The following is a 23,947-nucleotide window of genomic DNA, read 5'->3' on the forward strand; positions in this document are numbered from 1 at the left end:
TGCATCTGGATACACACACACTCACACTTTTGACTTTTGTATGTTAAATGCTTGTTATTTTCTATTTGAATGCTGTAAACAATGCTTGCTGGATATTCTTTCTTACGATCAGAACACGAGCATTTTGGAATCTACAACGTGCCACTATATATATATATATATATATATATATATATCATACCAAGGAGATAATAGCAACCATATGCCAAGAATTTTTTAAAATTTAGGTAAGTCCACTCCAAGGAGGAAAATATGAAAACTATCCTTTGTTTTTGGTGAACATGAAAAAAAGAAAATTGCTGGACGGCTCCGGTTAATAAAACCTTTGTTTCTTTGTACCCTCTTGATTTTAGCAGAAAACGGAGTCAAACAAAATGATTGGATTGAATATTTGGAGGTGAAATGTTTTATAAGGTATTAAAAAAAATCAGATAAAAAATTAAATAATTTAAACAATAATTAAATTCTTCATTAAACTAAAAAATATTAAGAGATTTTGTTGATGCAAAACGTTTATTCAAGTTATTATGAAAAATACTGAATATATATGGAAAGTGTAACGTATATATATCCTTGTTAAATTTCCTATTCATTGTTCCCCTTAGGTATCTTTGCTTGCATTTGATATTCTTTTATTATGCAAAACTCATCAATTATGTAACTATATAATATCAAAATTTTGAAATAGTTGATATATATATGTGTATATATTGTAATAATGTTGTTATTACAAATATATAAGCAAATAGTAAACATGTAGTTAGGAAGCGACGGGTTTGATTCACCAGCTATCGAAACACTTAAAAATAAGAATAAAAATAAAGAAAGCGATGTAATGTCAAGGATCAAGAAATTCGGCGTGGAAGATTAAATTTATTCGAAGACAAAAAAAGAAGAAAAAAAGAGTAGTAATCACATATATTTCAAAGCAGAAACCAATCCATTTGATCTGCCAATGCAATCATTGTACAATCTTCTCTACAAAAATCATGTATGATTCCAAAATGACAACTCCCCCGTCCTGTCTTTTTCCTTGTCAAACTCATCCATGACAATCAACACAGGCATCTTTTTTTTTATATACCATATCAAGTAGTTGTTTGTCACTTTGTAATGACAAAAAAATCAGACCCCCACACGCATCTAATGGTAATAATCCTTAATGCTATTTGTTTTCTCACATAAATGTTTTTTTTTTTTTTTTTAATTTTTTAAATTCCCTCTCTCTCTCTCTCTCTCTCTCGGGCCCTTCATTTTAACCTAGAAATTGAAGATGTGGGCTCAACAGCAATTGCTGGTCCAAGAATGTCTGGCTTAGGAAATTGTATTGACCCATATCAGTTTGAGTATTATTGTTGGAGTTAGTGAAACTGCAAGAGTTCATGTACTTTTTTGATGGATGAAGCAAGTCCTCGTCAATGTGTGGAAGCTGGCGTTTGAGTTTATTCCCCTGCATGTTTGGCATTGAAGTGTTCAACTGAGGTAACTTTTGAAGAAAGGAAGTACTGCTGCTCGTGATGTTACTGTTGCTTGCAGAGTTGCTGTTACTGAAGAAAGGTTGGTCCAACTGTGTTGCAGAACTATTCAACGTAGGGTTTGACTCAAACCCTATTGGATTGAATGGGGTATCTGCCTGGAAACTACTGCACATGGAATAGTCCATGGCGTCGAACAAGCTGGAGAAAGAACAAGACTTCTGGGACATGAGAGGATTCTTGTTGCTTATGGGTAAAAGGGTTTCCTGGACAAATTGTTGTTGTTCTTCTTCTTCTTGGTCATGTTCACTGGATATTAATGCCCTTGGAGATGAAGTTAAAGCTTGGGATTTCTTGTAAATCCGGCAAAGAACCCAGTCATCCAACTGCAAAACCAAAAACAACTAGTAATTAAGACAGCTCAAGCTAGGTTGGACATGAGCTAAAATTGACTTGCCCAAAAACTATGACGTCCTTGAAAAAATATCTTAAATCATAACAGAGACAATTCCTTGCAGAGACACTAATAAGAGTACAACTTGCAATATAATTGTTAATTACGCTTACCCTCATGGATGAATCTTTTGGCTTCATGGATTTGTTGTAGTTGTTGTTGTTGTTGCAGGTGGGAGTATCTGCTAGGCGATACTCATGCATGATCCAATTAGTCTTGACACCCTTTGGAGGCCTTCCCTTGTAGAAAACAAGAGCCTTTTTAACTCCAATGTTCTCTTGCCCTCCAACTACACCTCCTGGTGCCATTGTTGATGTCATTATGATTTTGTCTGTTCCAGTTGCCTTCCAATATCCAGATGCAGCTGCTCTGTTAGGCCTTGCTCCATTGGGGTACTTGCGATCTCTAGGACTGAAAAAGTACCACTCTTTCTCCCCCAAGGAAGATTTAGCTGATATAAAATTAACAAACACCGAAGAACACAAGTCCCTAATTAGTAACATGTAATCTGAAAGAGCACAAGCCACTTGTTTTTCAGACTTCAATTGGTTTTAGACATTTTGACATATAATATTTTAAAGTAAATGACATAAGAAAGCATATAATATAGAAAACAAATTAAGCATGGTGTTGTTCCGGGGTATAGGATAAAAAAGAAACCTGGCAAGTCCCACGGATCAAACTTATAGATGTCGACATCTGCTATGATAGACACAGGAAACGGTGTGGATGCCAACTTCTTCTTAAGGTAGTGGAGGATGAGCTCCTCATCTGTCGGGTGGAACCTAAACCCTGGGGGCAAGCTTGATTGTGGGTTCTTCATGCTAATCTAAGATTAGAATAATGGACCGCCCAAAATAATAAATAAGACTAGTCTAGGTGGAAGATATATTTTGATATCGATATCAATATATATCAAAGAAAAGAAGAAACGATTGAACAAGCTGGGAAAGAAGCCTAGAGGTCTTCTAACTCTTAAGCTAGGTTTCGATGAGCAAACAAGCTGAGAGAGAGAAGGAGATTGAAATTTTTCGAAGGAGAGGGTGGGGTGCCAATTTATGGAGGTGGAGATTTGTCCTCATGTGGAAAATGGGATCAGAACAATCTTTATTTTTTTATTTTTTTAAAAGAAGAAAGGAGCATAGTTTAGATTGGACCCCTAAGCCAGCTGTGGGGGATTGATATAATTGGTCGCTTCCACTTTTTTGTCTTCAACATTTCATGTAAAGATGGCGGCTTGTTCAAAGGATGAGAGCTCCATGCTTTCATCTCATGACATCATCTCTTAACTCTTTCGGACAAGCACTTGACACGCGTCCTCCGAACCCCTTCGTCTCCTTTCCCAAATCTTTTTCAAGCCCCTTAATTGTGCTTGATGGTCTCCATCATCCTCTGGCGTAAGTTTATGCGTCTCTTGACTTTTTGATCCAAATTTTCGACGGATGGCTAGACTTCTCCTGTTTAAAAGCTCAAAACTCGGTCCATGGGGGGGGCCTCTCCCACAGTGGAACGCAGACACAAAGGACAAAATGTACAGGAAGGAAAAAGGGCCAAAAGCATGGAGGTTTACTGGATAATAGAGGCTTTAACGCTCAGAGACGATAGATATTTTTCTGGCGATGTGATGGGGTGGTGGTGTGGATAAAGAAGAGAGGAGGTTCTTTATTGTCTAGTAAAAAGTTATTCTGTGACCTAACTGTATGGGCAGCCGACATTAACGTTATCTAAACAAATATATTTGATTCAATGTTGCTTAAATATGAAAATAAACTGACGAAATCAGCTAATAATTTATTGATTAGTGATTCTGTTAGCGTTTACAATGAGACAAGCAACTCCAATATTTCAATCTTTCTTGCCAAGGACAGTATTCAAAATAAATAATAATAGTAAAATAAACTATAAACAAAGCCAAAAAGCTCCAAGAAAAAATGGACCGTGCTGCGTAAAGTTTACGAAAGAAAAATTGATATTAATTGTTGGACGTGAAAGAGCACACGCTTGTTCTTTCTTATCCACAAATAATTTCCTGTTAGTCAAGTACCACCACTTAAAAATTAACAAAAGATAAAAAATAATAAAAGAACTCATCGTACAATTCATTGGTGGATTCCAATAGTATTTTTTATGGTTTTTTTTTATTATTATTTTTTTTTTCTTTTCAATTTAGTTTTTTTTTAATGTTGTATTGATTAAAATTCAAAATTGATAATTTATTTTTACTTGTTTATTATATGGTTATGGAGGTCTAGAAAATCAACTCGCCATCGGGTTGGCGTATTCAATTTCATGATAAAAGATTAGATTTGATTCTTTTTAGGAAACTAAAAGTAAAGGGATCAAAATTAAAAAAAAAATAATAATTATCCTTTTAATTTTTTTTTTTATGAAAAACAATGTCAATTCTAACTCCTTTTCTATTATTTTTTTTGTTCTTCCATCATAATTTTTTTTAATTAAATCTTTTAATTGATTAGCATTTAAAATTAATAATTTATTTTTTTTATGTGATTATATCAATCACGAAAACTTGTCTCACCAAATGTTTTTGTGCTCTATTCGACAAAAAAATAAAAATAAATTCAATTTCATTAGTTTGTGGTTTAGACTAGAGACACGATCCCTCTTCCTGTAATCTTCAAAGCTGCACCGCTGGGATGAAGCCTGTAATAAATAAGCAAAGATGATGATGAGAATCCTCAGCCCTCCCTTTCATCAACAGTTCCTCATTTAGACCAACTTTGCAGATGAGCATTCAATTTCGATTTAATTATAGATTAAACAATGAATTATTGGCACGTCAGTACTCCAACATGTTGATTTTATTTCAATTAATCTGAACTACCACTTGAAATCTTTCCTCCCTGTTATGTTTTCAAAACACAAGTAATTTGACAAACCAGCTTACTGTGTTCCTGTTAGTCAACGATCTTCCATAAATTAACATTTGACAATCAGCAAATCGAGGGTCAATTCTTCAACAGGTTTCAATCACACGTGCGGTGTAAAGGATACCTAGCACGGATTACGGGCGTTTTGCAGGTGGGGTTTTGATTTTTTTAGTCATGGTAACATACACCAAACGCAGAATCTCCCCTCACCCCTTATTTTTTTTCAAAGTCTAACCAAAAACGAAGCAGCTTTGGTCATGGAAGACTCATGACTCCTTGATTCCAAACATTAACGGGGCTAATTACGTGTTCTAAGTATTATAATAACAAGCACCAACACCGCAAATAATCGTTTTCGTGTTCTAAACCACCGCGTGTTGTCATCAGAGTGGTCATGGCTTCTAAATTCGTTATCACGACGGGAGATGGTTTCCTCGATGCAGCTCATAGTGCTGATTTTGGATAATTTAAAGGATATGCCTCGTAGACTTGGAAAACAATAGCATTATCCAATAACAGAGGGTTGATTTTAAACTGTATGTTCTTTGTTTCATAGCAAGAAAAGATATCGGATAATATTATTTAACTTGTCTTTAGAAAGGTGAAACTTCCTGGCAACCATTTGCAGCGGAAAAAGTGAGAACAAAAGAAGAAAAAACTGCTGTTCCTAAGGATGGGAAGATGGGGGGGGGTTTCCATGATATAATGGGGCCAAAAGGGTATTGAGCAAAAATGAGGTGCCAGAATTGGACAAAAGCTGAAGAACGAGACAAATGGGCGGATGATTTTGATTGGTTTTTGAGAGCATATGCTAAACAATGAGGACATCTGATAACCAAAAAGAGTGTGTGATTATCCACAATTCCTGATACAAGATATTTATCCTTAAAATATGCTTCTGTGTCGATGATCGAGTTCACGTTATTTTGTTTGTTACGAATGCAGCGAAGCTAAAAACAATAAATAAACATAGAACTTGAAAATTTGATGATAAAAAATATGAATTTTAAATTTCACAATTTTATTCTCTCTAAAAAAATAATATTAATAAAAATTATCTCCTTTCTAAGGTTTACATAACCTTAATTGGCCCATAAAACCTATCCCAACTAGAAAACAAAATAAAAATCTTAAAATACAAATAAAATAATCATGAATTCCAAAACAACACATAAAACAAAACAACAAAACTGACCCTAAACAGGCAGAATTAGAATTTTAATATCTCAACATACAACATTCCACATAGGGTTCAGCAGTAAAATAAAAAATTATGAAATTTTTACACAATTATTCTGATTTAAAGCAACCAGATCTTTTCTTGTGCAATAAAAAATTATGATTTTTTAGATCATTATTCTAGTTTTGGAGCGACTAGATCTTTTCTTGTGCTTAAACATATCTCATCAATCCATAAATATATCTAATAGGTTATCCATGCAGTCTATCTACAATAAATTCTTACCTAACCGCTAAAAATCAACCCTTAATCAATTCTAGCTATATCGTTTACCAAGAGGAATAAGATTTATGCTTCGAATAATTTCATGGGTGATGTAAAGCAAAAGTATCAGGGGTTTTCACTCCTCCAATGCTCTGCTCTCCTTTCCCATATAATAGGTAACTTTATTTTGTTGGACAAGTCATACCCTAGGTAACTTGTTCAGCTAAAATTCACATCCCCACGTGCCAAAAATGGAATATAAAAACTATTTTTTCTCGCCGTCCCTTGACAAGTAGCCCATGATTTTTGTCCCAGTCGCGGTTTTTGAGCTTTATAGATGGACAGAAGAACAAAGAATACCTAGGTAAAGGTAAAGGTAAAGCCAATACCAGATGAGAATTTAAAGGTATTCCTCCTGGATGGTCATTAGGACACCCCACGCTCTTCTGAGTGCCTTGACTTTCAATTAACCTCAAAGGTAGAAACAGAAACGAAAACTCCCCTGGTTCGCCACTCCCATCAAAAGCCAAAATCATCCTTATCTGATCATTATATTGATAAGAAAAGTATTTCATAGGCATTTGATTCCACATCTTTTCATCCAAACATGCATGGTGCGCTGCAGCTCGAAAACATTTGCACTAGAATGACATGTGATTGGTTGTTATCTCCTTGACTGTGAACGCAAGATCGTGATGCACAGATGTATGTTGGACTAGTCAATAGGCATGACACGCATGCAGTATGAACATGCAATAGCTAGCTGATTTCCAACCATGAAAAGGTCATAGTTGATTACGACCCCTTGTCGTTATCCACGTGTAGCTCACCTAACCTAGCAGCTGGTTGCTACCCCATCTCAAATGTTGAAGGACCGGGTTTCTCATTTGAGCCACAACATAATGAGTTAGGCCAAACATGGAACTCACAAGAATCCACAGGTTATGGATTATTCTCCATAACCTTATCGCAAAAATGCTTTAGAGAAAGAAATGGAGAACATGTTTTCAATACCTATTGGTCCTTGCGCAGAAAACAAAGACGAGAAGCCAGATTTTAACTTCCTGTTACTACTCTTTGTCCTCTGTTCAGCGTCTGGTGTTCCTTGAGCTACACTGTTGACAAACAGAGAAGCACGTAGAATGATTAGCTTTAGAAGTGTAAAGCAACACGCATAAAAGCTCTAAACTAAAGTACACAGATATGAGAAATTGATGGCTTTAGTTGAAATTTGTTCATTTACCCAGAGGACGAAAAATGTTGCTCTACAACAACTTCATTGTTGCAATTCAAGAGGAAGAAGAAAAAAAAGAACACATTGTTCACGCAATGATTAATAGCTTCTTAATCATGAAGGCCTCTATGAAAAACCATGCATATAGTTGGTAAATAGTTCAAGTCTATTATCTTTCCCAACATGCAAAGATCGTAAGATTTGAAAAGGAAAGAAAAATTCCAGCGCAACTGACAAGGAAGCAACATAAACTGGCCAACAACCTCAACTAAAATGGAAGATTCAACACAAGCAACTATCCAGAATCCGAGCTCTCCTGCGATTCTTAGCATCTAATTTCTGACCTTTTCTTTTGATAAATCAAGGTCAATTTTATCGACAAAGTGAACGATTAAAAAAGAATACAAGTTCCTTCAACAAGCTTTAGTTGATTTAGACGGAAGCTAAAAATAACAACAAACAAAGAACACATAATTCTTTATGAGCAAAAGGGACCATAGATGTGTACCTCAAATTCACAGGTTTTATTCTCTCTAAATTAATAATACTAAAGTCTAACTTCTTAGGAGGTTTACAAGCCTTAAATAGATCAAAAACATAACCTCAACTAGAAAAACAAAAACAAAAATCCAAAATTACAAAGGATGGAAGCAGGAAATCCGAAAGAAGCAGGAAATCTAGAAATAACAAGGAAAATCACAAACATTACCAAAAACCAAGAGTTTGGGCTAGATTTTCGATCCAAAAGTCAGATAAAAAATTATGGATCTTTCAAGTCATCATTCTAGTCTAGTGTGAAATCATTGTATTTTATTTATGGATTAAAAACCCATTAAGAAGTAGAAAACCTAGAAATAACAAGGAAAATCATTGTATTTTATTTATGGATTAAAAAGCCAGACTACATCACTAGTTAACCAACTACCAACTATAGCAACCCAAATCATATTCTAAGATGATCGAAAGGAATTTGCACAAAGACAGAGCCAATACAAAAGATTGCCTTTCTCATGTCAGAGAGCAGACCGGTGGTTTGGCATCCAACAGACTACTCTCTTAAAACCAGTTGGTATTTGGTAACATGCTCTCACGATGATATTGATGGTGATAACCCTTGGTCAAAAGAAGAGCACTGATATAACTGACTGGCATAATAATGCCACTTCCCACTCAAATGAAAATGAAGTTGATTGAAGCCCCCAGCCCCCATTATTGAGCCTTGAAAATGACATACAATAGTTTCAGCCAATAGATATCACTCCTGAGTCAGGAATCAACCACACATCTTTAAACTGCTATCGGACCTACTTAATCTGGCACCCTACAATACCTTAAATCTATATACGTGGCTAACATCTAATTTGCCATGGAATGGAAAATCGAAAAAAGAAACGAGCAATTTAAAAGTAATTGTATTGGATCAATTTTATCTTTCCAAATATATAAAGATCAAATATCAATTTAAAAGTAAAGAAGTTCAAACGAGGGGCATGCATAAAAGAGGATCATAAAGGAAAACAACTCAAAATATACTCATCTGTTTCAGCTGCTTAGCACACATGGTTGAAAGCAAATTTTGTGAAGGCATCTAGTATAACATAAATAGAGAACAAAGAATTCACGTAACCTACCTCAACTAGCTTGGGATTGGCATTTAGTTGAGTGAGTTAAAAAGTTGTACATGAGCTCATAGAGCTTTCGATGCTGTAAGTTGAGAACTGCTGATTGAGATTTAATATATTAAACAAGAACCAACCGCTCCAAAAAGAAAATCCATTCCCTCTCAGGCTATCACAACTCTTTTAGAGTCGGCTTGCAGGAGAAAGTCTTTCCCATTATCAGTTTTCTTAGAGATGGTTCTGGTTTGATTTACTGTCTGACTGCTACATAATTGATCACCTCTTGAATCAGTTATTTGCTTATTCGACAACAAGTACCAGAGCATCTCAACTATCTTCAGTTGTAGCAATAGCCATTCTTTGTTTGTTCCTAACCGCAATATTTGCAGGCTGCATCCAGCTTTCCATATAAAGACTAATATACCAACAAAACAAATGAGCTACGAGCAGGACTTGAAACATTCGAATTTCATCTCAAAATCTAAACTCAATGTCATATTCATGCCATAGACAGAATTTTAGACATGATGTACATACATCAGTTGGCATCCCATCTCTCTCTCACCTTCTTGAAGAGTGCACACATTTCTTCCCCTGTAATGAGATACAAAAGAATTCACAGCAAGTTTTTAAATTGTAGGGAGGATGTACCATAAATCCACAAGAAATAATCCAAAACCCCTTCAGCCTCATCGGCTTTTCGTGCATGGATTATTCAATGAAGTGAGAAAGTTAGAAGCCATCATTGTCATAAGAGAGAGCTTCCCTAAGAAGCACCCTGAGTTAAGCTGGTACATAACATCTTTATCGCAAAAGATCAAGTGCTAGCATCTTGCACATTCTTATACCGGCAAAGAGTGAAAAACAGGCCGAAAAAACTCAATGTCCCCATATTAAATTTAAGTCATTTCTACGAGTAAGAAATGTTTTCGTATCTACAGCAAGGCAAACCACTAAAGTGGATTTGTTCCAGTGACTGGATCTGCAATGCGGGTTTTTTACAATCTAGAACCGAAGAACCCATTAATGTTAATCTTGTAGTTCTAGCAATGACTCGAGAATTTCAAAAGCCTAAGCATCAGAAGAAGCAATAAAAGATCACAGAATGGAGCACAAACTGTTTGTGAAAATGACTTGCTGAAGCAAATAAAGTGTTATTTTCATGTAAAAAGAATTCAACGAGAAGAAAATTGATAGTTCACCATTTGCTGGAGTGATGGAAATTGCTTCTTCTTCGCTATCAATCAATGAAATTTAAAGTGTCTGAGTGAAATTGCCAGGAAGAGAGACGGTATCTGATGAACGGCATTTCAAGTATATCACCTTTACTAGGCCGGATCTTTGCACTTGATTATTCACGTGCACTACAGCCACTGCTTCAATTTTTTTCGTGTTGATTGTGGGCTTGCTCTCTTTCCCATCTATTGTCTCGCCCGGTACAGATGCTTGTTGTAATTCTGGGCTTTGCCTACTTTTACTTATTAAAAACCCTTTTTTGTTTTTGGTTTCGTAGTCGCACATGGGAAATTATGGTTCATGAGAAGAGATAAAATCACACCCAATCTCGGGAAAAAAAAATTAATATATTTTTATTTAAAATACGTATTCATAATTTCCAGTCTCTTTCTCTTGTCACACATGTGCAGCTCGTGGCAAACATTCGCACAAATAGGAATTATTGAGAATAATATAGGTGGAAAGAAAAATAAATTTTTTATTTTTTTATTAGTAAAAAGAATGAATGAGCGTAATTACGTAGAGTTTTAATCACTAAAAATCTTAACTATTTTAGAATGCGTAAAAAAAATATATTAACCCTCCTAGTAAAGCTTACCTGAGATAAGTTGTTTGTCTGATGTAAATTAAGGAAATATTATGTTTTCTAACTATTGGTTTATTTAAGGTTTAAAAAACTTCATCTTCAATCTTATCAAGTTATAATCTAACCATTCTAATGCAAAAACATAAAAAATAAAATGAAGTATTTTTTTATTTAATATCAGTAATACATATTACATTTAAGTTCATAATCTCATATAATAAAAAAAAAACAAAATAAATTTTTTTAGTGTTTTTGAAATTTTGACCAAGTTCTAACGGATAATTATAAACTAGTTATGATACTTTTTTATTGATACTTATATTTTTTTTTCTTCAAAGTATGATAAAAATGCAATTTTTTTTTATAAAAAATAAAATACACATGGAAATTTTAGAATTTGGCCATACGGGAGAAAAAAAGAACATATTTTTTTTATTATTATTATTTAGGCTTTGTTTAGCAAAAAAAAAATCATTTCTCCTTGTAATAAAACTACCAAAATAGGCTTAAAAGGTTTTTTGCCAAACACACTCTTAAAAAAAAAAAAAACTTCTAACAAAAACATGACAAACCAAAAAAGATCTTAAACCTTTGATCCACTTTTAGCCCGACCAGGTTGACTTAAAATTTTTGATTGGATCATAAATCGAATAAAAAATCTTGGTTTGACTTGAAAACATCCAAAAATCAAACCAAAGTAAAAAAAAAACACACAAAAACTAAAATATTCTTGAAAAAAAAAAAGATTAAACACCAAAAAATATAGATTATTAAGAACACTATAACTTAAATCCAATAAAGTGAAACCCAAATTAGACCAGATATGATTAAAACAAAGACATATAAATGTTAGAAATCATGCAAAGATAAATAATCTAATATCTATTCACTTTAATTATCACTTAAACATCAATATAAAACAAAAACAAAACTCAAGCATGCTATAGAAGCCTCCTTTTGGATTGGAAAATATACCTAGAACGACTACTCTCTCATTTGTTTTTCTTTGGAAAGTTTTTCTTCTCACCAACTTACTACCATTTCAAAGCTTAAAAAATCTTTATGTTAAGCTATTAAACCTTTATATATTTTTTTTTTAAAAAAATATTTTCCTATATTTTTTCTCCCTTGTTTTTTTTTATCTTCTTAAAGGGGGTATTTATAGAGTTTTGTTAGGGTTTTGAGAGGTCTTAAATCCATTTATGACCTCTTGATCTTGAGGCAAATGTTGTAAATCTTTGATAAGAACCCATTTAGGAGCCTTTGTATATGAACACATGAAAATGAAGGTCGGTTCTTACACTATTATGTTTCAGTCACGGCTGACTAGGTTGTCTATTTTTGTGGCATTGTTGGAGCAATTTTGATATCATCTTCATTTAAAACCACTTGAAGTTGGTAGAAGGGATTCACACCTTTCATTTGGATCAATTTGAAGGTCTATAACTCCATATTCATTCGTTTGAAGTTGTCAACTCGATCATCCAAAACTATTAAAATAGAGGTTAGTCTATCAAATGACATGTCACACACTCTCTTCATGAAGCTTGAAAGACGGGTCATTTAGAATTTTTAACTTGGGATTGAAATTTTTTGATTGAGTCCTTATTTTTTCAATTTCTTTTAATTGCACCTATAATTATCTTTAAACTTTTAATTTCATGCAATTTTACCTTTGATAAGCTCAATTATTAGCCCCTAAGTTGACCGCCTTTTATATTTTGATTATTGGTTCTGAATTTGTGTATATTGACCCTCAATTAACGAACAAATTTTTAATTTCTTCAATTTGGCACCTAATTTGATCAATTTCAGCCCCTGCATTCACTTGCTTTTTTTTTTCTTTCTAGTTTGGTCCTTGGATTTGAATTTCTTCATTGAAGTCCTTAATTGCCCATCAAACTTTAATATTCATGCAATTAAGTTTCTGATTTGATAAAATTAACTTGTAAAAATTACAATTTGACCCCCAAACTTTAATTCATTCCAATTAAAGACTAAACTAACTTCACAAATCAATTTTTCTTGCAATTAAACCTTGAAAAATTTCAATTGAGTCCTTAAACATCCAATTTTGAATATCTCTCTTTATATTGAATTTTCTTTCCAATAGAGCCTTTATCTGTCCAAAATACAATGTTAAATTTTACAATCTTGTATATTTTAATTTTTCTCAACCACTATTTGGCAATTTTATTGGCATTCTGGTATATTCATCTTACTGATTTATTTTCTTCCCATATTTTTTCATTTTTTTTTTGTATTTTCTCTTTTTGTTCTTTTTATTTATTTGTTTTTTGTTTAGACGGGGACTCCAGAGATGGGTAACACCATCTCTTATGATTTAAGGGAAAGTTTTCCTTTAAATTAATTTTCTTTTAGTTAATATTGGTGTTGAGTGGTAAAGCTTTCATTTAATAAAGATAATAACATTAAGAATGAGTGATTTTAATTTTGTTTTTGGTGACATGCTTATTAATTAAACATTTAGGGAAGTTTGTTTCCACGCTTCCAAATTTTTATCAATATTTCAAATTAAATTTTACAAAATTTAAATGAGAAGACATGGGGCTCCTTTTCCATGCAATCATTTTACTACACAATACATGAAAAGTAATTTTAATTAGAATAATTTAATATTATCATTTCATAAAAGTGATGAAATTTAAATTTGTAATCAATTATCATCAAATTTTTTAATATTATATCAAAAATTTAAAAAATTATATATTAAATGATACACTAAGAATAATTTAATATTATTCTATATCACGTAATAAGAACTATTATTTAAATTTGTGTTTATTTAAAGGGCTGCTTTGGAATGGATACGATCTAACATGAATATAAAATTATTATTATTATAAAAATTAAAAAATTAAAATAAAAATTAATGTATTTTTTTAAATAAAAGTTATTTGAACCTGAAACTCCAACATGTCTACCGCTATATTATATTTAATTAATTATTTTTAATTAAGAAAAATACAATGAGAATGGTGATATATAACTGTGTAAAAAATAATTTTATAACATTATCTAACAAAATTGAAGTAGAGATGTAGTAAAATAATTTTTCATTACAGGAGATGCATATATACTTTAATAAGAAAAAATAGGGCATGAAAATTTAAGAAATTTGGGAAGGGAGGGGTTTTAAGCAAGGTTGTTAAAATCGAGATTCAACTCGTAAAATCGTATGTTTTTACGAGTTAATATAGGTTTTACGTGCTAAATCGTATATAAAACTCGGAAATGAGTAAAATCAAGTCAAAATCAGGTAAAATCGTTAAAATCGGGTGAAATCGTGTAAAATCGCGATTTCACCACCGATTAAACGAGTTTGCCCGCAGGAAATTTTAATTCAATGTTGCTGCCATGTGTCTCCCTCCTATTAGCTCTAACAGATGAAGGCAATTAAAAAACAATTGCTGTATTGGACAGCTGTTCGGTGTCACATCTCACCTCTAAAATCAACCACCAGCGACAAGTCTTCTCCTTGTTAGAAAAGAGGAACCCCTGCATCTCACACAGAGAGACCAAAACAATGGTAATGAAATCTCCTCTTTTGTTTGTTTTTCTGTTGTGCTTTAAGAAGATAAATGTTTGTGGGGTTTTTCTGTTTTGGTTTTTCATTGAACAATCATCGGTTTTTTTTTTTAGTTTTTATTGTTGTTTGCTCTAGATTGTACAAGTCTTAAATTTGAATCCATGATCTTGTTGCGTGTTCTTGGTTTGATCATCTCTTGCATGTTTTTGATGGATCAGTTCTGTTTCAGTTTAATTGATACATTGGGTCTAAAAGAATGTGAAAGGAGGCTCTTTTTGCTGAATCTTGAATAAAGGGGATCTTTTTGCTAAAACTGATCTTTCTTTTGTTTCTTATGTGTTCTGGGTTGTTCTTCACTGTTCCTTCCCCTTGCTCCTCTACCCGATCTTCTCTGTTCAAGACGAAGATGATGGTGGTCTAAGCACCAGGTCTGCTGGTTGATGGCCCCTTCCCCCTCGGCTTCATCCGCGCAAGCGTAGGAGACGATGAACAATGCTTCCAAAACGGCGCCGTTGTGTCCTTGGGCATGGCTGTTTTTCACTTTAGTCCCTAGACAGTTTAAACTTAACAATTGGGACCCTAATCAGAAATAATTGATTTCTAATTGTGCCCTTGGATTAAATTCAATTGAATCCTTGAGTTATAGCGCTATTTACACAACAGTCTTGGGTTTTTGGACCATTCAATTTGGTCATTGAATTTTAATTTTCAAGCAATTTTTCCTTGAATCAGCTCCAAACTTCGGTATTTTTTCAATTACACCCCTGATTCCTTTAATTAATTAAATCAAAGTTTAATTTAGTCCTCAAACTCATTAATTCTTCAATTAAACTCTTGATTTCATTAATGATGAGGAAGATGAAGAGAATGAAGTTGGTTTTAGTTTACATGACACACCAGCATGTTTTTTAAGGTGCTTGAACTATGTATAAATTTTTTATTTGAAACATGAATTTTTTTTAATGTATTTTGAAATTCCTTACGATTTTACGATCCGTTTTTACAATCCAAGTTTGTGTAAGGCTTTCCGCAAGGTTGTTAAAATCGCGTTTTGACTCGTAAAATCGTACGATTTTACGAGTCAAAACATGTATTACGAGTTGAATCGCTTGAAAAAATCGAAAATGGGTAAAATCGGTTTGAAATTGGGTGAAATCGCAAAAATCGGATGAAATCGCGCAAAATCGCGATTTCAGGACTGATTTTACGATTTCAATAAGATGAGACGCTGAAACCAAGGTTGTCAAAAACGCTTTTTTGACACGACACGGAACATACAATATAAACTCGACTCGTAAACTCGAATCGTAAAATCGTAAAATCGGAAGTAAAATTTTTTAACTAAAAATCGTAAAATCGCAAGTAAAATATTTTAACTAAAATCGTAAAATCGTAAAATAAACATCCAAACATCTTAAAATACATAATTCAAATACAATACAAACTTAGTAGAAAAACAATTAAAATACATAATTTGCATAGAAATTATGGAGCACAATTAAATGCCAAGATATCATATGTACTTAGAACAAGACTTAGTAGAAAAACAATTAAAATCCACAGTCGTTATTAATCTTCCATTACAAAAATCTAACTGTTTAGAAATCTACAATCAAACCAAACAAACTGAGAAGTTCGAGGAAAATCAGAGATTAAAACACAACAATAAAGAAGTAATAAGCAGCTAATTATGTGCCAAAATCAGAGAAACAAGGATACAGAACATGAGAGTGAGTCATTGCAAGTAAAAGAGGCGCAGAGAGAATGAGAATAGGAATTTGATTACCACTGGTACTGATTGCTCAATGAAATAGCGGGAGGAAGAAAAGGAGATGGCCTTTAGCTCTGTATGGAATCCAGCTTCAAAAGCAACAAGGCAAGGTATAAGCATTTTGATGACATAATTAAGATACTATGTGTAGTAATATAGAGACAGTTACGAAGAAATAAAGAAAATTAATGTGTAAAAGTACTCACCTAGCAAAGAAAGAAACGGATGAATGGTTCAGGAAACAGAGAACCACCCCATGATTGATTACTTGCTTGAAGGAGATGCAAAAATAATGCACTAGTCTTCGTCACGATTGACATTAGCTTTTGAAAGATTTCTCTGCAAAAAAACAAAAGAAAGAAAATGGAATTCAATGGCACAGTCCGTCACTACAACATCTTGTAGGATCTTCTGCCACTTAACTTTGCTATCTCATTATTGAACCAAAGTGAAAAGAAGAACACTGTCATCCTCATGAACAGAACAAAGTGAAAAGGAAATAGAGTGAAAGCATTGGATTCTTGAACCAGTGGCCCTCACTCTCAAGCTTCTGTCAAGATTCCATTGTCAAATTTATTCATCTAATCGAATCGAATGCATAAACCATACGAAAAATCAAGCACTCCAGCAGCAAACAAAGCTTGCTTCAGAATCCTAGATAATGCAGCACAACTTCCCTTCCGAAAAAATACCCAGAAGCCTAGATAATCCTAGATAATGCAACACATAATTCCTAGATAATTTGTCTCTAATCAGCACCATTACACAGAAAAAACAAAGCTTGGGATTGGGAATCAATTCTTACCTTCATCCTTGGCGAGACGCTCCGGATCGGGGGAGTGATTTTTTAATTTGCTGGGGAAAGGGGAAAGGGAAAAGGGGAGAAAGGGAGTCTGGGAGAGCCTGGGAGAGTGTGATTTTTTTACTCTGTGTTTTTGTCAAACCGAGAAAGTGAAAATTTTTGCTAAATCGTTCAAACGGTCCGTTTTTTACGTTTTTTCCGAGTCAGACCGTTTTTATGCGAGTTTGACTCGGTTTTATGCGATTTTAATGTTTTTCGAGTTTTGCTTCCGTTTCTACACGTTTTGTTGGTTTTAACTCGTAAAATCGTATGATTTTACGAGTTAAAACGCATTTTTAACAACCATGGCTGAAACAAAATTCCTCCCCCTCATGTCCAGCTGTCAGACGCCTATTGGATTTTTCTTCAGTCTTCAGGCACGAAGCATTGAATGTTCTGCCAATCTGCCTTGAGAAAGCCTCTCCTGACTTTGGGGGTTTAGTGGGAGAAAAAGCCTGGCAGATATGCCATCTTTTTATCATCTTTTTATTTTTTAATTCCCAAGATTCAATGCTTCGTTGTCTCTAGACTCTCTACCCAAGATTTAATGCAGAAAAAATCTTTTTAAAATAGTAACAATGTCCTGCCGGAGAGAGAGAGCTCCGTTGTGTCTTTTTATTATTTTTTAACGAAGCATTAAAAAATAAAAAGATGATATTTATATTTTATAAAATAAATTAAAAATATATGAAATTATATATATATATATACTGCACTGCTCGCTTCGTCACGTTGCTGTTTGGCGTTTTTTTGTTTCTGGGCCTCACTCTGAGCTTACAGTTGACTAGATTCAATTGTTTTGTTTTATTACCCCCTGGTTTAATGGGCTTGTGATGCTTCAAAACCAAATTTTGCAAGTCCTGTCAACGTGAAACTAATGTTATAATTTATAATTATTTAGTATATAATTAGTTTGGTATACTGAATTTTTATTTGAAAGGCTTGAAATATGTATAAAATTTTATTTGAAACATATTTTTTAATGTGCTTGAACTATGTATGAATTTTTATTTGAAACATGAATTTTTTTTAATGTATTTTAAAATTCCTTACGATTTTATGATTTTACGATCCGTTTTTACGATCCGATTTTGTGAAGGGCTTTCCGTTTCGTTCTAAAATCTCGATTTTGACAACCTTGGCTTTCCGTGCCGTGTTAAAATCATGATTTTAACAATCTTGATTTTAAGCATTCATTTGACTATTTCTGATTCATAATATGCTAGTTTAGATGAAGATTTTCTTCCAAGTATTTCTTAAGCTGATCATATGGTAAAAAGAGTAAATTCCATAAATAATGGATTATTGTTACATAAATTATGTATTTGATGTTTTTTTTTTTTAATTTTATTATATAGATGGAAAGATACAAGCCAGATTAGATATATTTATCCAACTTGTCCACTTTTTTTTTTTTTTTTATTCCTTTTGAAACAAATCACAGAGCAGCCATCTTCAATAACGAAGGTTTTATAAGGAAGAAAATCTGACATCTTGTAAGACATAAATAACATTAAAATTGTTGCCTTCCATTCAATTTTTCTTACCAGACAAGATTTGCTTACCTTGTTTTTCACCAATAATGTCCTATATAAACCCCCATTGTCTGCCTACGAATTCAATATTGCAAATACAGACTTGGAGATATACCCAGGTCAGTTGGCGATATATCAAGAAATGATGAAAGAAAGCTATTTCTTTATACTTTTTTGGTATATCCTCAAATTGATTTGAGTTTTTCTTCCATATGATAATAAATATATTATACTATTTTTTTTTTTCATAATTTGTATCGAGAAAGCCGTCGGAGTTGGAGATGAACTCGTCTCAGTCAATGATGTATCAAAGAATGATGAGAGTAATTCTTTTCATCTATTATTTTCTGATATATCACTGATTTGATTAGAACTCAGTTCCATGCGATGTACATCGTATTTATTAATTAAGAAGAACTGATTATGAATTTGGGTTGATTTATGATTTTTAATAAAATAGCGTGGTTTTCCTTTTTTTTTTTTTGGGTAAATCACAGATTCCATTAGAATTCATTACTGCATGCATGAAGATATTTATACTATTCTGTCTCAATTATGCTGCCATTAAAACTTGAATGGGTAAAATTGATTGTATCCATCACATTTGTTTTTCATTTGACCCGACACTCCTTCCTTCTTCTTCTTTTTTCACAATAATCTCAAATTTTTCATTCATTTTCGACTACATTTGACGATTTTATTTTGATTTTTCTTTTTATTTTTGTTTCCTTTTTTCTTTTATCCAATTTATCTAGTATTTCTTTAGCTTAACACATTTTCTTGTTTTCCTGTGATTTTAGGCCCTTATACGGGCCTTGGTACCATAATGGAAGCTTTTGCATATGGATGATGTCTGAATTTATTCCATTGGCTTAGTATTTTGAATATTTGGATAATTTTTTGGTTTTGACAATCTAATCTGTTTTTTCATGGTGAGATGACCATAAATCATGTTTAATACCTGCAAAAGTTTTTCTTTTTATATTTGAGGACTCTACAATAATTAAATGAGTATTGTTTAAGAAAAAAAATCATAATTTAAAATAAAATTCTAAAATAAATATGTCATTCGTAATGGAGAAAAACTGAACTTGGTTTTAAAAGATAACTTCTTCTCTATTATAGCCCCTAGGCACTATTTATTAAAGAAAAAAGATTAAAGTATTAGCAAAATATCTGTGACTTGTCATAAAAAAATATCTTTGACTCGTCAAAATAAATATCTCTGATTTATAGTCCAAATTGAGAGTTTAAGATTTTTTTGGAGTTAAAATAAATATGGGTATTATACTTGGCTAAATCTAAAGATAATGAGTTTGACAACTCGCCGGACTCATATATGAATGAGCTGAGTGCTTGTTGAGTCTAGAGATAGTGGATTATTACTCTCCATTTGGTCATTGTTTTAAAGGGTAGATCAAAACAAAACCAATAAGTATTTATCCATCACATGTATTACTAATAATTTATTATTTTTTTAGTAACTCTAATGGGTGTAGCTCAATTGATCAGCCCTTGTGTTTATTCTTTGAAGGTTACTAGTTCGAGTTCCAGAAACCTTAGGGCCACAGAAAGTTTATATGATCATTAACTTCAAGATCCATGGAATTAGTCAAGATATAAACAATCTGACCCAGACATCCATGTTATTAAAAAAAAATTTAATTTTTAGATGGCTTTGTAAGAAAAAAGTAATAAACGGAAGATCAAGATACCACAACAACCTATGGATTGTCGAAGAAGATAGATTTAATTGTCCATTCACATATATAATAGTTCTTTATATTAAAAACTTAGAGATGGATTCTAGATCTCTAGCTTCTCTATAAAGTTTTATTGTATTTTTGCCTTTCTAATGCTATGCAAGCCCTTTCATTCTAGATATACAAAGAATCTTATTATTTTTTAGTTGGCTTCACATATAGATAGAAAGCCTTCCTTAATCTTAGTTTAATGAAATCTTTTATCTTTGACATAATAATAATAATTAAAAAATCATATTGTATTTTGGTTGGATTTAATTGTAGATGTAAGAACCTTCCTCAATTTCATTTTAATAAAATATTTATGTTTGCCAATGACAACAACAATAATAATTAATTTTTATACAAAATATATGTGATGATTATTTTTTTATGGGAGGCCAATTAAATAAATTCATGGGACCCAAAATTTGCCATTTATTAATTAAGAAAAAATATAAATTGAATGTAATGAAAATAAAAATAAACCAAAATCCCAATTAAAAAGTAATATTATCTCCATTACAACTTCTTTTATAATTCAATTGATTATAAATTAAATCCTCTTATTTAAATAAATGTATTTTATTATCAAGGAATTTATAATTTATAATGCAAAATAACAAATATAAAATTATTTTGCATTGGATTTTATTCATATAAAAAAAGTAGAAACCTAAATATAAATTATTAAATTAGAACATTTCTCAAATAACAATCTTAATAAAGTATATGTAGCATATGGTTATCTCTGTAGCAAATAAAGAAAACCTAAGGTGACGTTGTCCTTTTTATGGGGATTTGGATGATTTTAAATAAAAAATCATTTGTAATGATGGCTATTGAGATCATATAAAAGGTTTTTATGGGATGTTTGATTTACGGAAAGTACTTTAAATGTAAAATCTTTTTAAGGTAAAAATAGTTTAAAAGAATTATATTCTTTTTGTATGTCATACTAATGATATTGAAAAATGTAATAGTGCTGGGATGTTAGTGGAATAAAGGTGATAAGTTACCTTACTAGTAATAATGATGATAATATCAAAAAAATAGGGTATCCAGGTTAGTTTACGTCCACCTCAACTAATTCCATGAGCCTTGAAGTTAATGACCATGTAAATCTTTAGTGACTATCATATTAATAATCATAAGACTTGAACTTGAAATTATAGGAGGAGCAAATCTTTTAGTTTTAAATTCTTATAATTGAACCACCTACTAAATGATTGTTATGAATAAGTTTTAATAGGTAAGTAATAATGATAAAGTGGCAGCGGCGTGATGGTGATTATAATAATAGAGAAGATGATAATAATAAAAACTATGAAAAAAAGGTGGTGGTGATGATATTATAGCATTAAGTTATCATTGATAATAGATGATGATGGTGTTCATTTATGTAATAATAAAGAATGTGATAATAGGGAACCTATTAAATAAAGGAGATAGTAATGAAACTATGGTGATAAGGTGTGATCCATGGCGATAATAAGGGAGGGGGCCCCAATTATAAAATTTCTTGTTAAAGTGGAAAAAAAAAAGTTTTATTCACGTTTCTTGAGTTTAATAGAAACTATATATGGATGAACTCGTATAAGATTTTTTGATAAATTTATATATGGTTATCTCTTTCGAAAAAGGAAGAAAACATTGAGTTTCTTGGTATTTAGTTATTTTTATATTAGGATAAATTAGATAAGAATTATTTTTATGATAATTTTAGAAGTAAAGTAAAAGGTTATTAGACTTATTTTTCTAATTACAAAAATATGTTGTAGTATGGGTCCGCCAATGCGACAACTATAATATAATTAAGTTGTTTTGTAAAAAATTACCCACAACAAGGTATGATTATTTTTCACATTAAAGTTTTTATTAAACATGTACATCAAAACTTATTGTTTTTTATCCATTTTTGTGTCACCATATAAACAAATAAAAAATTTAGAAAGAAAAAAACATAATTAAATTTTAATTTGATCTATGATGAAATTAAAATTGGTTTGTTAAAAAATTTAATTATATTTATAGGCTTAATTTTTATTCAGATTCGTCCAATAATAATTTTAATTTTAACCCTTAAATTATGTATTGTCCTTTTAATGTTGGGTAAAACAGGATACAATTAGGCTCCCATTTTATCCAAAATTGTAGCTTCATTTTTTCTACATGTGAAATTCTTCTAACTTGCTCTTGTCGAATAAATTTGCAAACATTGGCTTAAATCAAACTTATTCAATTTATTTTTAATAGTACTCTTAATTCATTAACAATTATCTACATATATTCATATTTCTAGTACCATTTATCGAAAATTTCAACTCAACAATAAAATTGACAAAATATAAAATGGACCCATTAAATACGCCATTATTTATTTAATCCAAAACACCCAAGTTACAAAATTTCAAAATGAATTTCACCAAATTTATAAACAAAATATAAATATTAACAAAATCTCAAACGAACCCAATATTATATAAATCATAAAAACAAATTTCTATAGAAAAAAGCTTATAAAGCAAGTAAACACACAATCTTAAGAGTTATAACTTAATATTAATATCGTTAATACTGCCATCTATATAAATAAACACATCATCATATTTTTTTTAAAATTTTTAATTTTTTCAATATATACTAAAAAATATTTTAAAGCTAGTGTTTATTGATAAATATTCTATTATATCAAAGAAATATTCTATTAGTAAAAATTTACTGACTGGCCTAAATATTTTATTGGTGTTTGTTAATTTTCTTTCTTTCTGACAGTGACCCACTCATAATTTTTGTTGCCACAACATATAGTTAAGTTTGTACTTTTGTAGTGCTTTTATCTTTCGTTATCTGTTGGACTTGTTTTTCCCATCTCCATCTGTAATGCAATATGTTTTTGTTTATTGGTAGCACACCAAATGCGCATGTTGAAACATGTTAATGTGAAAGGAGGAAATCAATAGAGAACAAAGCAACATTTTTAACTCAACTTCCGTGTTGACTCTCTAAGCATTTTTTATTATTATTGTTGTTTTTTTTTTTATGCTAAACTTTTCTATTATAAGAGTGAGAATAACAAGGCATAATGCAAAACATAAGATGTTCTCCAATCACACCACAGACATGTATGTATCTGCAATCCTATAGATAAATTCTGCAGCATTTTACAGATACTATGCTGTTATGGTGCGAAATGACGATGTGCTTTCCAATATTTTTGGTGCATATATTGTTGCTGAGGTTCTTGGAAGCTTGATGCTGCAGGTTCACTGACTGCATAAATTACCCATTGCACAAGAACCTAGGGCTCCCAAAACGAAAAGCCTCGCTCTCTCACAACTTTTCTCGTTTCAGCTTGTCGGATAAAATTTCTTTCATGACTTCTCCTAGGAATGCCTCTGGTTTGCTCGCGTGACTGACTGCAATCCAATTGATTGCTTCTTAATTCTGTGGTCTGACATTGATTGCTTCTTGATTCTGTGGTCTGACCCTCTGCTATTTGCTTATTAGACAACCAGGTCTGAAGCATTTCATCTATCTTTGGTTCGGGTAATAGCTGCTTTTCCTTC

The 23,947-nt window shown here is 31.9% G+C and overlaps 1 protein-coding gene and 3 long non-coding RNA genes across 6 annotated transcripts; 1 reads left to right on the top strand and 3 right to left on the bottom strand.

Annotated features, from left to right (window-relative positions):
• Nucleotides 1-853: 853 nt before the first annotated feature.
• LOC118035027 (NAC transcription factor 47) lies at nt 854-2,967 on the bottom strand. The gene is made up of 3 exons (XM_035040502.2): nt 2,590-2,967; nt 2,043-2,380; nt 854-1,861 (listed from the first exon to the last, which is right to left on the bottom strand). Exons 1-3 carry the CDS (start codon nt 2,750-2,752, stop codon nt 1,256-1,258), a joined length of 1,107 nt encoding a protein of 368 aa, XP_034896393.1. The 5' UTR covers nt 2,753-2,967; the 3' UTR covers nt 854-1,255.
• Nucleotides 2,968-6,347: 3,380 nt separating this feature from the next.
• LOC140954427 (uncharacterized) lies at nt 6,348-10,571 on the bottom strand. 3 transcript variants are annotated; one of them, XR_012167646.1, is made up of 2 exons: nt 10,320-10,571; nt 6,348-7,379 (listed from the first exon to the last, which is right to left on the bottom strand). It is a non-coding gene; the product is annotated as an uncharacterized lncRNA (long non-coding RNA). The 3 variants fall into 3 exon arrangements; XR_012167647.1 differs by having other exon boundaries at nt 9,130-10,571; XR_012167645.1 differs by lacking the exon at nt 10,320-10,571 and adding an exon at nt 8,525-9,117.
• A 3,812-nt stretch (nt 10,572-14,383) lies between these two features.
• LOC118035026 (uncharacterized) lies at nt 14,384-15,138 on the top strand. The gene is made up of 2 exons (XR_004685114.2): nt 14,384-14,489; nt 14,890-15,138. It is a non-coding gene; the product is annotated as an uncharacterized lncRNA (long non-coding RNA).
• A 750-nt stretch (nt 15,139-15,888) lies between these two features.
• On the bottom strand, nt 15,889-17,200 carry LOC118035025 (uncharacterized). The gene is made up of 3 exons (XR_004685112.2): nt 17,066-17,200; nt 16,467-16,599; nt 15,889-16,349 (listed from the first exon to the last, which is right to left on the bottom strand). It is a non-coding gene; the product is annotated as an uncharacterized lncRNA (long non-coding RNA).
• Between the last annotated feature and the right edge of the window lie 6,747 nt (nt 17,201-23,947).

Source organism: Populus alba, chromosome 13 (assembly GCF_005239225.2).
Source record: "Populus alba chromosome 13, ASM523922v2, whole genome shotgun sequence".
Taxonomy (NCBI): Eukaryota; Viridiplantae; Streptophyta; class Magnoliopsida; order Malpighiales; family Salicaceae; genus Populus; species Populus alba.

What these genes read in the sequence shown, in the direction of transcription:
- LOC118035027 (XM_035040502.2), bottom strand. Translation starts at nt 2,752, where the DNA reads ATGAAGAACCCACAATCAAGCTTGCCCCCAGGGTTTAGGTTCCACCCG. An exon ending in TGATCCGTGGGACTTGCCAG is followed by an intron (nt 2,381 to 2,589) that starts GTTTCTTTTTTA and finishes ATTTTATATCAG; the next exon opens with CTAAATCTTCCTTGGGGGAG. An exon ending in CAAAAGATTCATCCATGAGG is followed by an intron (nt 1,862 to 2,042) that starts GTAAGCGTAATT and finishes TTGGTTTTGCAG; the next exon opens with TTGGATGACTGGGTTCTTTG.